Source organism: Myxine glutinosa, chromosome 2, assembly GCF_964187855.1.
Source record: "Myxine glutinosa chromosome 2, kmMyxGlut1.1, whole genome shotgun sequence".
Taxonomy (NCBI): Eukaryota; Metazoa; Chordata; class Myxini; order Myxiniformes; family Myxinidae; genus Myxine; species Myxine glutinosa.
This window is the reverse complement of record NC_136262.1, coordinates 105,291,116-105,306,555: the sequence shown is the minus strand read 5'-3', so window position 1 is coordinate 105,306,555 and position 15,440 is coordinate 105,291,116. Positions and strand designations below refer to the sequence as shown.

The window sequence follows — 15,440 nt, the reverse complement described above, 5'->3', positions numbered from 1 at the left end:
ACAAGGCAGTGTTCTGGGCCCTGTGCTTTTTCTGGTCTTCATCAATGATCTCTCTGACTCTCTTGAAAATCCTCTCTATCTCCTTGCTGATGACTCTACTCTCTGTCGCTCCATTCTTCATCCCTCAGATCGGCAGTCTGCAGCCTCCTCACTCTCTGCAGACCTGGACAAAATCACAGACTGGGCAAACAAGTGGAACATGTCTTTCAATCCTGAAAAATCTCACACTCTTACGATGTCTCTCCGAAAAGACCGACTAGACAACCCTCCCATCCACTTTCTGAATAATCCTCTCCAAGAAGTTCTGTCACTCAAGCTTTTGGGTCTCACTATCTGCCATGATCTTTCCTGGGAAAACCACATTTCAAATCTGGCCTCCAAAGCCAGTCGCCGACTGGGCATCCTCCGTCGTGCGAAGTCCTTCCTTGGCACACCTGAGCTCCTCACCACATACAAGGCTTTCATCCGCAGCTCAATGGAATACTGCTCTCCCCTCTGGGCTGGTGCTCCTGCCTCACACCTAGCTAGTCTTCACGCTGTTGAAACCAAAGCATTCAGAATCATTGGAATCTCCTGCGATGAAGCTAACTCCAAGGGCCTCTCACTCACTCACCGCAGGCAGGTTGGTGGTCTTTCCGTCTTCTACCGACTCCTCTCTGGGCCTTGCCCCCCCAGCTCTCTCTGGGCTCTGTCCCGCAAATATTCCTACAGGTCGCACAAGATCTGCCAGCAACCCTCTGATGGTTAAACTGCCGAAATCTCGGCTCTCTGCTCACCTTCACTCTTTCATTCCTCTTTTCTCCCGCCTCTGGAACAAACTCCCTCACTCCCTTCAATCCCACTCCTCCCTCCAGGTCTTTAAAACAGCTGTTCACCACCATCTCTTATCTTCCCCCATCCAAAACCGTGATCTTTTCTACCCCCGCTAATTCACCCCAGATCCACCTTGTTTGAAATTCCAACTTCTTTCCTGGAAGTCCTGGCAGTGTCCATATGTTTTATACCTCTCCCACCGCCCCATTCCCATGCCCCCCCCCCCCCAAAGCCCTCGCCCTCTCTCAGATCTCTCGATGTCTCCATGTCTCTCGGTCCCTGCTCTCAAATGTTGTGTTTGTGTCCTTCCCCCTCTCTCCCCATCTTGTCTACCGCTCCCGATGTTATATGTTTTATGTGTCGGTTTGTCTTTGTGTGTGATTAATGTTCGCTCTTTCACGAGCCTCGATCTTGTATACAAAAAAAAAAAAAAAAAAAAAGGCCGTGCCACCAAATACCAAGTCTAGGGTGTCAATAATTTTGTCAATGCAATTTCTTTTTATTTTGTGATTTAACAGGATATATTAAGTTCTGAATCAAAAACAAAGGTTCTGTAATATTAACAGTGAAATAAAGAATTGTCAAGACCAAATACTTTTGGCAATTTCAACTTATTTTTCGAGAAAATTGTGAGTTATTTGAAAAAAGTGCAAGGGTGCCAATATTTTTTGGCCACAACTGTATATTTATATATTTTTAAACAGTGTTTTAAGACGATTGTGATTAGTCCATTCCCAGTATTCTTTGAACGGTCTTCGTATGAACATTTTGAATGGTTGTAATTATACACAAAGAATTAAGTTAAGCACCCCCCCCGTTTTTTTACAACCTCGCACATTACAAGTTTGTTGTCGTCAAAACAGTGTAATATACCCATGATATTGCTATATTTTCTGGAGAAGTGATATTATGGTCACATAAAAACATAACAATCATGCCGTTTTCAATATTTTATTCTGAATAATTTAAGGTGAAAATTTTTGGGAATTTTAGGCATATTTTCACCTCAATTTAAGTATGGAGCTATAGGTCCATCACGGACAGTGTGGATGACGTTTATGTTTTCTAACGTACAGTCATTGTTCTGAGAAGACCTCTAGCGATCTTTGCGTCAATAACGTGTGTAGGACCCACGTGATCGGATCACTGACTCAACCCTACGTCTCATAGACCCTGTAAGCCGTCGTATGCGTTGCTGTGGCAGGTTGTTCCATTCCCGATGTAATGCACGTTCCAATTCATCCAGATTGGCTATTGGAGGGACCATCTTCGCAACCTTAGAATATATGCCAATGTATACATATACACAAAGAATATATATTAGGGGGTGCTTAACTTAATTCTTTGTGTAGGGGTGCTTAACTTAATTCTTTGTGTATAATATCTCCCCCGGTGAAGCGTGGAGCTTGCCTCCTGATGTTGATGTCAATTCAAGCTGCTAAATGGTGCAATAAGTCTGTTGAATACACACCTCATTATTTCATCTTAATGCATAATTAAATAAAGAAACCAAAGCATTTGTGGAGTTGAAGGAATTAGCAATAAGAGGAATACTGACATGTTGAAATTGCACAAGGTGGGGGAAAGAAGGCAGAAATGCTGGGTTCGATTCCTGACCCGACTATAGAATGTCAGGTCAGGGATCCTTAACGTCATCTTTGCACTATCCCTCACCAAGGTAGTGCAGCATGAGCACAGTTTGCAAAATATTTCTTTCATTGCCATGGATACGACGGATCACCGTGCTCTTGGATACGTGTTTGGACAAACTGGTGAACATCGCTTCTTCGCAATCAAAACCATCCAGCCGGTAAGGTTCGCAACATGGTGCTGCACGGCTGCACCTGTAAAACACTCTAATGGCGCAATATGGAGCTATGCTGTGGCGCAGCTTGATAGGTTCTATACTGTGGTCCCACCATGTCGGTTTGCCATGTCAGGCACATATTGCCATGCTGAGATGTTCAGGATGGTTAGCTTAATTCGGGATATGAATCGTATGAAATGTCTTGTATTGCTACTGGAAGTACTGCAGCACATGGTATTGGAATACCTTGAAATATTTGAAAATATTTGTGTTCATGAACTGAAAGAGCGAAACTGTTCAGCTTGTTTTGAGGTTGCTGTAGTGTCACAGTGCGATTTAATTTGGAAGCTAAGTGGGGGGTAAAGGAGGAAAAGAAGGGGCGGGATGATGAGCGGTCTCTGGGCAACAGCGATACTATGTGATTCCCACCTCAAGCAGTAAAGATGAATAATGCCAGCGAAATGTTAACATTTTGGGAGCTTTGGGTTTTGTTTTTTTTGTATACAAGATCGAGGCTCGTGTAAGAGCTAACATTAATCACAAAAAAAAAAAACTGACACATAAAACATAAGATAAAGGGAGCGGGAGACAAGATGTGGAGAGAGAGGGAAGCACACGAGTACAACATTTGAGAGCAGGGACATCGGGAGATCTGTGGGAGGAAGAGGGCTTGGGGGGAGGAGGCACGGGAAGGGTGGGGGTGGTGGGAGAAGTATAAAACACAAGGACACTGCAAGGACTTCCAGGAAAGAAGTCGGAATTTCAAAAACGTGGATCTGGGGTGAATTAGTGGGGGTAGAAAAGATCAAGGTTTTGGATGGGGGAAGACAAGAGATGGTGGAGAACAGCTGTTTTAAAGACCTGGAGGGAGGAGGGGGATTGAAGAGAGTGAGGGAGTTTGTTCCAGAGGCGGGGGAAAGGAGGAATGAAAGAGTGAGGGCGGATAGAGAGTCTTGATTTTGGTTTTTCATGGGCTTTGAATTTCAATCCACATCATATTGTAGAATGGAGTTTTTCATTTGCAGCATTCTCAGCAACCTCTTTCTGTTAAAAAAATAAAATAATGAAATGCTCACGGGGATTGTAATTTATTTATTTATTTTGTATATAAAGTCGAGACTCGTGGAAGAGCCAGAACATACAATACATCATGACGTCACATAACAAATTGAACAGCAGAAATGACGGGGGAAACACACCAACAGCAGTTTGAGGGACAAAATAGAGGGAGACCTGGATAAATGAGGGGTAGGGAAGGACGCAAAAGGTGGGTGTAGAAGCAAACTCTCAGGAAGGATGTAGGTGTGCTTGGGGATGGGAGTTAATACTTAATAAGGGTAGAAAAGATCATGATTTTGGATGGGGGATGATCTGAGATGGTGGCGAATAGCCGTCTTGAAGACTTGGAGGGAAGAATGAGATTTAACAGAATGTGGAAGTTGGTTCCACAGGTGGGAAAAAGAGGAATACATAAATGGAGGTGAGCAGTGATCCTGGATTTCTGGAGTTTCAGCTCAAGGTGGTTGATGGTGGACGGTGTGCTACCTGTATAACCTGGGGTGGACAAAGGACGGAAAGAGTACAAGGTGCAAGACCAGAAAGGAGACGGTAGAAGACAGAGAGACCATGGGAGAAGGCACCCAAAATGGTTCTCAAATCTGGGAGAACTGGAGCAGTTTGCACAAGAAGAGTGGGCCAAACTTCCAGTAGAGAGGTGTAGGAAGCTCATTCATGGCTATAGGAAGCGCTTGACTGCACTTATTTTGTCCAAAGGCTGTGATACCAAATATTACGTCGAGGGTGTCAATAATTTTGTCATTGCCATGTATCATAAAATCAAGTGTGTGATGTGAAAGAGATGGGCTCACACACTCCGATTGGTTTGTTATGGACTAGACGGATTTATGGAAAAAGGCCATGTATAAGCTTCTAGGTGCATTTAGGGGTAAAAGTTGTAAAGTTAAAGTAAAAGAGCTGCATGTATATATACATGAGATATAAATGCTTGTTCAAAGAAATTGTCCAAAAATGGCAATATGGCGGCCATTTTGTTTATGCTAATTAGAAGGTCAAAACCTTCGGTTTGGGAACCGGGTTAATCGAATTCAGCATACCCCAATTATGTTAAAAAGTGAGGTTCCCAACTTTTACCCAAAAATGCACCTAACATTCACATTTCTCAGAATTCCATCTCGTCTATTAGCCCGTACCACGCTTAGAGGGAGACGGGGTTTTGCAATCACTTCTATGTGTCTGTGTGTCTGTCCATGCCGTATCCTTTTTAACATTTGAGCTATTGTCATTAAATCTTCAACAAATCTTTATTCTGATAAATATGGAGAAGGCAAATTATTAATAATTTTGCCCAAAGGTCAAAGGTCAGCATCACCTAAAATCATCAATTTTCATCCAATTGACCTGAAATTTTAGGAGTTTACATATTTATTCACTGAATTTGTTCACCAATGAAAAGCTAGAAGCCGATTGTGGTTTTTTTTATTTTAAAATGTCAAAGGTGAAGGTTTTTTTTTGTTTGTTTTTTTGTATACAGAGTCGAGGCTCGTGAAAGAGCTAACATTTATCAAACAAACAAATCAAACAAACAAGTAAACAAAGTATATAAAAATGGGAGCGGTCGACAAGATGGGGAGAGAAGGGGAGGAAGCACACAAACACAACATTTGAGGGCAGGGACATCGGGAGATGTGTGGGAGGCAGAGGGCCTGGGGGGGGGGGGCAGGATAGGTATAAAACACAAGGACACCAAGGACTTCCAGGAAAGAAGACAAAAGTCACCTCAAAAAAGTGGATTTGGGGTGAAATTAGCGGGGGTAGAAAAAATCAAGGTTTTGGATTGGGGAAGATAAGAGATGGTGGTGAACAGCCGTTTTAAAGACCTGGAGGGAGGAGTGGGATTGAAGAGAGTGAGGGAGTTTGTTCCAGAGGCAGGAGAAAAGAGGAATGAAGGAGTGAAGGTGAGCAGAGAGTCTTTATTTTGGCAGTTTAACCATAAGAGGGTTGCAGGCAGATCTTGTGCGACCTGCAGGAATATTTTGGGGACAGAGCCCAGAGAGAGCTGGGGGGACAGAGCCCAGAGAGAGCTGGGGGAGCAAGGCCGGAGAGGAGTCGGTGGAAGACGGAAAGACCACCAACCTGCCTGCGGTGAGTGAGTGAGAGGCCCTTGGAGTTAGCTTCATCGCGGGAGATTCCAATGATTCTGAACGCTTTGGTTTCAACAGCGTGAAGACGAGCTAGGTGTGAGGCAGGAGCACCAGCCTAGACGGGAGAGCAGTACTCAATTGAGCTGCGGATGAAAGCGTTGTATGTGGTGAGGAGCTCAGGTGTGCCAAGGAAGGACTTCGCACGACGGGGGATGCCCAGTCGGCGACTGGTTTTGGAGGCCAGATTTGAAATGTGGTTTTCCCAGGAAAGATCATGGCAGATGGTGAGACCCAAAAGCTTGAGTGACAGAACTTCTTGGAGAGGATTATTCAGAAAGTAGATGGGAGGGTTGTCCAGTCGGTCTTTTCGGAGAGACATCGTAAGGGTGTGAGATTTGTCAGGATTGAAAGACATGTTCCACTTGTTTGCCCAGTCTGTGATTTTGTCCAGGTCTGCAGAGAGTGAGGAGGCTCTCTGCAGACCTGGTTTCAACAGCGTGATAAGGCGTGATAAGGACCAAGGTTGCATAAAATCACCAATTTTCACCTTATTAACCTGAAATTTAAAGAATTTGCATATTGGGTTACATAATTGGTTCACTAATCAAAAGCCAAGAGCTGATTTTTTATTTTTTTTTAGGTAAAAAATCTCAAAGGTCAAGGCTGCATAAAATCTTCAATTTCACTTTTTGTATTTTTAAACTCTTTTCTCATGTTTCGCATATGGAAGAAGAAGAAGATATCTGAATACAAACAGATGCGGACAGGCTTTGCATTTCCAGATGCTTTCTAGTTTATGATTGTTAAGCTTGATGAACCCAACTTGTAGTAGAAGCAATAACTGCTGCATTGAGGATTTGGGCGATGCAGTGGGATGGAGCTATGAGAGTAGTGTGTGTTTCATCACAGGCCCATCTGGTCATAAATGACTTGCGTGAACTGGTACAGCTTGTTCAAGCCAGAATCCACCGGACCAAGCAGCCCAGCCATGTAAGTACACTACCTGAGTGTGTTTTATGAGTAAAATGATAACTAACTGTAATATGTAAAACCTCAGACTGGTATCCACTAACACTATTATTTAATGGCCGCACGATTTCCCCCCCCCCCCCCCCCTCTTTTTACCATGCCTATCCGGAATAACCTCTCTTTGCCCCACTCTCATTTCACTCTCCACCACCTTCTTCCACCTGTTTTGCGCCCACCATTATACTCCTGCCAAATGCAATCACATCAGACCAATCTCAGACTGGTATACTGACCACATGATAAATGTACCTTTACACACCCTTATGAAATGAAGTTAAAAAGTATGGTGCAGAAGTAGAACTCTTGCATCTGGCAAAAAGAGTAGGTGAATTATCACCGGCACCCTGAACAAATTATACATATTCATGCCCCCAAATCGACTCCAGTCGAGCGTTAGGCTTGGTCACCTGGTTCATGGAAAAATTGGACCAATATACTTCTGGTTGCTGATCCCACAAGAAGATGGTAATAATTACATGTGGAACCAAAGATGGATGGAGGTTACGTTTTCACCTCTGTCTGTCTGTTTGTCAATTTGAGCAGGACAAGCGTTACGCCTAGGTCCCCCGTCGTTGAAGTGATGTGAGTTGACAAAGTGGAAGACGCAAGGCGGCCATCTTGGATTTTGACGTGGCGACCCAATTTTCAATAGCGTTCTCCCTTATGCGTAGATACACCCACACACCAGATTATAAGTTGGTACTTCGCTTATTTTTCAAGATATTCCGCTCACAAGGTTCAGACATACATGGCGGTGGCCATCTTGGATTTTGACGTGGCGACCCAATTTTCAATAGTGTTCTTCCTTATGCGTAGATACACCCACACACCAGATTAGAAGTTGGTACTTCGCTTATTTTTCCAAGATATTTTGCTCACAAGGTTCAGACATGTATACGGTGGTGGCCATCTTGGATTTTGACGTGGCGACCCAATTTTCAATAGCGGTCTTCCTTATGCCTAGATACACCCACACACCAGATTAGAAGTTGGTACTTTGCTTATTTTTCAAGATATTCCGCTCACGAGGTTCAGACATACATGGTGTCAGACATACATGGCGGTGGCCATCTTGGATTTTGACGTGGGTTGCACCCGCACACCAAATTCGAATGCGGTCCTTCGCTTATGCACACCCGCATGCACGCACGCCCGCACGCACGCACGGACGGACGGACGGACGGACACACGGACGGAGGGGAAAACCATAGTCCCCCTTTCGCTCCGCGGTGCGACGGGGGACAATAACCCAAAAGGTTGTGGACCGATTCACATGAGTCTTGGTGGTCACGTTGGGTGGGTGACAAGGGCAAATTGATTAGGTTTTGGTGAAGATCTGGATACTCGAGGTTTTAAGTGATTCTTCACCATTGAGAGATTGTGCCAAAAACGATATATTGTATAGCATGATATCTCAAAAGATTGTGGACAGATTCAGACGAGTCTTGGTGGATGAGTTGGTTTGGTGACGAGAACAAGCCAATTCGATTTTGGTCAATTCCGGATCCAGGTCCGGCCTATCAGTGGAATAGAAAAAGAAGGAACCACCTTTGGGGGCCATTTTGCACCACAGAGCGGGGGTTGGCCTTTTTTCTGGCACCTTGGTCCCCTTTTTGAGGTGATGTTTTGTGGCCGGATGCCCTTCCTGCCACCAGCCCTGTTGGTCGCCTCTTGCCACACGCAGGGAATTACCATGAGCCGGTGCTCAATTTGCCAACCTGGGGGGGGGGGGGGGGGATGACGGGCTGAATCAACCCCCCTGGTAGTTAAATCAGCGATTGACTGGGATTACGAACCCAGGATCCTAGGATCCCAAGCCGGCATCCTAACCGCTAAGCCAACATCAGGCTCTCTGACCAGACCTATCGGTGGAATACAAAACATAAAATGTTCAGTCTGGCAAACGTATGCGCTCTACCGAGTGCCGTTCTAGTTGTGCACCACTCCTTTCCTATTCCATCTCCAGGCGCTGCATGACGTCATTCCCGGGCACCAAAAGGGGATAAGTACTTATTTATTTTCTTTCTCATCTGGGCGATATCTCAAGCACCTTTTGAGCTCGGAAGCAGATATTTGGACATGAAAATGACCAAGTGATTTGGCTGCAATATGTATTTTTATATTTATTGATTTATTGATTAATGAATTAATCCATAAAAAAAATTGTATGCAAGATTGAGGCTCGTTTAAGAGCTGGCACATCAAACACATATAAGCACATAAAACACAAAAAACATAAACGGACACGTAAAACAATAAAGGGAGGAGGAGACAAGATGGGGAGAGAGAGGGAAGCATAAAAGCACAACAGTAGAGAACAGAGACATCAGGAGATCTGTTCAAGGGAGATGGCTGGGGGGGGGGGGGTTTAGGGGGGAGAGAGGGGGGAAGGAGAGGGAGGGAAGGGGTACACAGTACAAAACAAATTGACACTACAAGGAATTTCAGGAATGAAGTCAGGGATTGAAAGATGTGGATTTGGGGTGTATTAATGGGGGTAGAAAAGATCAAGGTTTTGGATGAGGATGTTTTAAAGACCTGGAGGGAGGAGAGGGATTGAAGAGAGTGAGGGAGTATGTTCTAGAGGTTGGGAAAAAGAGGAATGAAAGACTGAAGGTGGGCAGTTTGAAGGTTTTACCTCACCTTTCATTTTTATGGTACCGCATTTATTTTCATTAAATTCATTGATTGTTGCATTTCCTTCGTCTTGTCGTCTCTGTGTTTGTGGGTATCGGATAACCCCCGTGTGCGATTCGTCCGAGGTAAGGACCCCGTTACCCTCGGTCGTGCATGCGCGCGCCAAAATCTACCACCATATTTTCAGCTTGTACGCCTCGGGAGTAACAACGTTTCGGTCACCCAGGGTCTTAACCCCGGTGACAGGACAATATTCAGATGAAATTGTGGTGGTTTAGGTATTCTTTTAGGCAATTGATTAATAAATTAATTATTTTACGATTTCTATTTATTTATTTTCATTATTAATCACTTATTTATTTTCTTTCTCCTCTGTGGAATATCTCGGGCACCTTTTCAGCTAGGAAGCTGATATTCCGACACGACAGTGGCCAAGTGATTTGGCTGTAAAAGGTATTTTTGATTTATTGATTAATCAATTTATCGATTAATTATTTATTGATTAATCAATTAATCATTTTATTTTTTCAATCAATTAATTTTATTTACTTATTTTTCAAAAAGTTATAGCTTCGTATGAAACACTGGTGGTTTAGGTATGCTTTTCTCCAATTGATTAAGAAATTAATTATTTTACGATTATTATTTATTTATTTTAATTACGCAATTAATCAACCAATTATTATTGAACACCTCTCCCTCCCGATATCATCCCTATGTGTTGCGCGTCGGCATCGCCGGGTGCCAACGGCGCCCCAGCAATGCTGTGCGCTGGAGGAAATGTTATTTATTTATTTGGCAAGGGGGCAGTGTATTTTGAATGTATCTGTACTTGTTTTTATTTGTTTCTAAAGTCAAATATTCCACAAAATAGTTTACTAATTACTGCCAAGCTTGTGCTCACCATCTAGTGTTTCTCACATGAGTAAACGCGTGGACATGCACCAAATGTATTTCCAATTGTATTGCAGTTATTGTACCAAATCAATTTATGTTTCCTGTGAATCATTGGCTGATGAGTTAAATATTCTTATTGTGCCTTTCAGGAAGAAAAAAGCGAAGAAAATAATGTGAGCAAAACACCAGAGGTAGGTATTGTGGAATTTATCCATTGGACATTGCTCTGAGGAGGCATTATATGTAAATATATATACTTTTTGGTTGGCATGGTGACCAGTCATTTGACAGGTTATGAGAGACAATGATTGCGAAGATGACAGTTCAGTGTGATCTAGTACACGGCGCTGTATACATTCTCATGATCTTTTCACAAGGAAGTTGGTTGACTTGATTGGTTTTCCATATCTAAGTATCTCAGCATCATGTAAGTATCTCAGAATAGTGGAATACCAGGATCGAATACCAATTGCTGTGTTGATTTGTCTATCGTCTGCTGGTGTAAAAGTACACTACTGTGCCCTGGCGTCATTGTGATACATGTCCAAGCCTCCAGCATGAGTCTCGGATTGCTGTTAGAGAGAAAATACTCCACTGCATTCAAAAATATCTCACATCGGTATCTGCCAAACATCGTGTTTACATCTTTCCGTGAGACATATTCTATGACAGCTTGGCCCAAACTCCAACGAAGAGCCATACTGATTAACCCTTTTGTTATTGTATGTAGACAAAGTGGCCTAGTGTGGACAAAGCATGGGATACCAGGTCTGTGTATCAGTCATGCTGTAGTGGGTTAGTGTCCACACAGAGGGGAATGGGCGGGGGGAGGAGGGGTTGGAGTTCAAGCTGATGCATTGACCTATTTGTCGTGTTGTTTGTCCTCGAATATTTCGCTAATTTCAAAGTATTTAAGTCCATTCTGCTATCTGAAAAGCTATCACCTTTCTTTTAAGTTTTACCCCATTAACTTAATTATCATATTCATCCAGACATCTCCTACATACTGACTCCATTCATAAGATGAACGAAATAAAACATAACATTTACATAACCTTTAAAACGAAATTTCTTATTTTGTGCTTGTCTGTATCTTTCTTTTCCACATCTCCTGTCACTACCCCACACTTTCTCCGCTTTATGTGTGCATGATGTGTTCGGAGGGTTTCATCTCTTCGTATGCAGCCTGTGGATGATGGTTGCATCGTTTCTTGGGGGTGCGGCTATGCCACCAATGCAGTGCCCCCCTGTGCCAGTAAGCTGGTACTCATTTTCCGACCTTGGAAGGATAACAGGCTGAGTCAACCCACCTGGTGTTAATTCAACGGCATGACAGGGCCTCAAACCCAAGGACCCCAAGATCTTAGCCACCCACCTTAACCGTTAAAGCCAACACGGGATGAAAGGGAATGGGAAGGCCAAATGTCGTAATACTTGTGTACATAATAAATAGATTATTCCAGTCCACCTATAACTAGTAGGGTCGATAGCTTATTGGTAGTGTACACTCTACAACTCAGTCATATAGATATGGTTTGATTGAAATATGATTTGTATACAAGTTAACATGAAGAGCGTGTGATTTGTCTATCATGGCATATGCTGTTTTGGGGTGAACATAAAGTCAGTTTTCCTACCTGCTTGCACTCATAGATATTAAACTATTTCATACTGTCATTTTGAGTGAAAAAAATGTCACTCAAGGGTTGAGTAGATTGTAACTTGGAAGGCAATAATAACAAATGCAAAATCGAAAAAAAATTCAGTGAAGTAAATTAACACTTGTTTCTATGGTGATACAACACAACCCAAAACTATTTAATCTTACACTCAAAATTATAGACTTTTTTGCATTTATCATAATTTATTAATGGGGGTTAGAAGATCACATATAAACAAGCGTTACGCCTAGGTCCCCCGTCGGTGAAGTGATGTGAGTTGACAAAGTGGAAGACGCAAGGCGACCATCTTGGATTTTGACGTGGCGACCCAATTTTCAATAGCGTTCTCCCTTATGCGTAGATACACCCACACACCAGAATAGAAGTTAGTAGTTCATTTATTTTTCAAGATATTTCGCTCACAACGTTCAGACATATATATGGTAGCGGCCATCTTGGATTTTGACGTGGCGACCCAATTTTCAATAGCGTTCTCCCTTATGCGTAGATACACCCACACACCAGATTAGAAGTTAGTAGTTCGTTTATTTTTCAAGATATTTTGCTCAAAAGGTTCAGACATATATATGGTGGCGGCCATCTTGGATTTTGACGTGGCGACCCAATTTTCAATAGCGTTCTCCCTTTTGGTTTTTTTTTTTTTTTTTTTTTTTTTTTTGTATACAAGATCGAGGCTCGTGAAAGAGCGAACATTAATCACACAGAAAGACAAACCGACACATAAAACATATAACATCGGGAGCGGTAGACAAGATGGGGAGAGAGAGGGAAGGACACAAACACAACATTTGAGAGCAGGGACCGAGAGACATGGAGACATCGAGAGATCTGAGAGAGGGCGAGGGCTTTGGGAGGGGGGGGGCATGGGAAGGGGGCGGTGGGAGAGGTATAAAACATATGGACACTGCCAGGACTTCCAGGAAAGAAGTTGGAATTTCAAACAAGGTGGATCTGGGGTGAATTAGCGGGGGTAGAAAAGATCAAGGTTTTGGATGGGGGAAGATAAGAGATGGTGGTGAACAGCTGTTTTAAAGACCTGGAGGGAGGAGTGGGATTGAAGGGAGTGAGGGAGTTTGTTCCAGAGGCGGGAGAAAAGAGGAATGAAAGAGTGAAGGTGAGCAGAGAGCCGAGATTTCGGCAGTTTAACCATCAGAGGGTTGCTGGCAGATCTTGTGCGACCTGTAGGAATATTTGGGGGACAGAGCACAGAGAGAGCTGGGGGTGCAAGGCCGGAGAGGAGTCGGTAGAAGACAGAAAGACCACCTACCTGCCTGCGGTGAGTGAGTGAAAGGCCCTCAGAGATAGCTTCATCGCGGGAGATTCCAATAATTCTGAAAGCTTTGGTTTCAACAGCGTGAAGCCGAGCTAGGTGTGAGGCAGGAGCACCGGCCCATAGGGGAGAACAGTATTCCATTGAGCTGCGGATGAAAGCCTTGTATGTGGTGAGGAGCTCAGGTGTGCCGAGGAAGGACTTCGCACGACGGAGGATGCCCAGTCGGCGACTGGCTTTGGAGGCCAGCTTGGAAATGTGGTTTTCCCAAGAAAGTTCATGGCAGATAGTGAGACCCAAAATCTTGAGCGACAGAACTTCTTGGAGAGGATTGTTGAAAAAGTAGATGGGAGGGTTGTCCAGTCGATCTTTTCGGAGAGACATAGTAAGAGTGTGAGATTTGTCAGGATTGAAAGACATGTTCCACTTGTTTGACCAGTCTGTGATTTTGTCCAGGTCTTCAGAGAGTGAGGAGGCAGCAGACTGCCGATCTGAGGGAAGAGGAATGGAGCGGCAGAGAGTGGAGTCATCAGCAAAGAGATAGAGAGGATTTTCGAGAGAGTCAGAGAGATCATTGATGAAGACCAGAAAAAGCACGGGGCCCAGAACACTGCCTTGGGGAACTCCAGCCTGAACAGGAAGGGGAGATGAGAGAAACCCATTCAGGGCCACACGTTGACGACGACTAGAGAGGAAGTCCGCCAGCCATGCGTGGAGATTTCCATGGATACCAAAGGAGGAGAGTTTGGTGAGCAGAGCGGGGTGCCAGACCGTGTCGAAGGCACGTGATATGTCGAGGGAGACAGCTCTGATTTCCTGTTTGGCATTGAGGACCTCCATCCATTGTTGAGACAGCAGAAGCAGCATGTCCAGAGTAGAGTGACCTGGTCTGAAACCAAATTGATGATCAGAGATCAAGCCATTGGAGAAGAGGAAAGATTTCATATCCGAAGCAATGATGGATTCCATGACTTTGCTGATAATTGGGAGAAGGCTGATTGGTCTGTAGTTGCTAGGATCTGTTTTTGCACCTTTTTTGTGCAAAGCGGTGATGTTGGCTGATTTCCAAGCAGATGGCAGTTGACCTTGAGCAAAAGAGAGGGTGAAGAGAACAGAGAGAGGGTGAGATAGAGCAGCAGAGCAGGATTTTAGGACCCGTGGGCTGATGCCGTCGGGTCCAGTTGCAGAATCAGAGTCGAGGGTTGACAGAAACTTTTCCACCTTGTCAGGAGGAAAGGACACGGAGTCCAGGAGCAGCAGGGTACGACTGGGTATGGTGGGTACAGAGAGGGATGGGTTTGGGACACAAGATTTAGAGGCAAACACAGAGTTGAGGCATTCAGCTTTTTCACGTGCGGAGTCAGCTGTGTAGCCGTTTGAGGTAAGGGAGGGGATGGAGGGGGAACAAACACCAGAAACGGATTTGACCAGATGCCACCAGGATTTGGAAGAGGGAGACAGATAAGAGAGTTCGGTCTTGAGAACGGAGAGATATTGTTTCCTGGCTCTCCTGAGGGTGGACACACACTTGTTTCGGGCTTTGTGAAAGGAAATGAGATTTCCTTCCGTTGGATTTGCTTTCCAGGAGACGAAGGCAAGTTGTTTCTGGGCAACAGCCTCACCACAAGATTCCGTGTACCATGGACGGGAGGAAGGGTATGACAACTGAAGACGAGATGGGATAAATCTGTGCATGAGAGAGAGCAATTTACTTTGGAAGAATTCCCAGGATGAGTTGATGTCAGAGGTGGTAGAGATGGGAGACCAGTCCAGATGATTGATGGCTGCTTGAAGACCGTGCCAGTTGGCCTGAGTGAAATGCCAGACTCGTCGACGCTGAGCAGGCTCCCTGAGGATGGTCAGAGAGATGTCCACTTTAACAAGGACATGATCAGATGATCCGATCGGAGCAGAAGAAGAGCAGCAGACATTTTCAGGGAAGTTAGTCATAACCAAGTCCAGAAGAGAAGATGTTCCGTTGACTGAGATCCGGGTCGGGAAATTGACAGATTGTGTCAGTCCCAGTGAGTCGCAGAAGTCCTTTGCTGAGGAGCCATGGCTGGTGAGAGAGGTACCCACACCCAGCCAACTGGCATGATGACAGTTGAAATCACCACATATGAGGAAGAGAGAGTTGGGATGAG

At 44.3% G+C, this 15,440-nt stretch overlaps 1 protein-coding gene across 1 annotated transcript in view; it reads left to right on the top strand.

The window, feature by feature from the left end:
* The window catches only part of LOC137421465 (uncharacterized), a 148,804-nt gene that overhangs the window by 59,748 nt on the left and 73,616 nt on the right, over window positions 1-15,440 (top strand). The window contains exons 6-8 of the mRNA XM_068107569.2: window positions 2,492-2,623; window positions 6,691-6,771; window positions 10,494-10,535. Coding sequence (XP_067963670.2) covers window positions 2,492-2,623; window positions 6,691-6,771; window positions 10,494-10,535 — 255 coding nt within the window. The remainder of the gene's footprint in view (window positions 1-2,491; window positions 2,624-6,690; window positions 6,772-10,493; window positions 10,536-15,440) is intronic.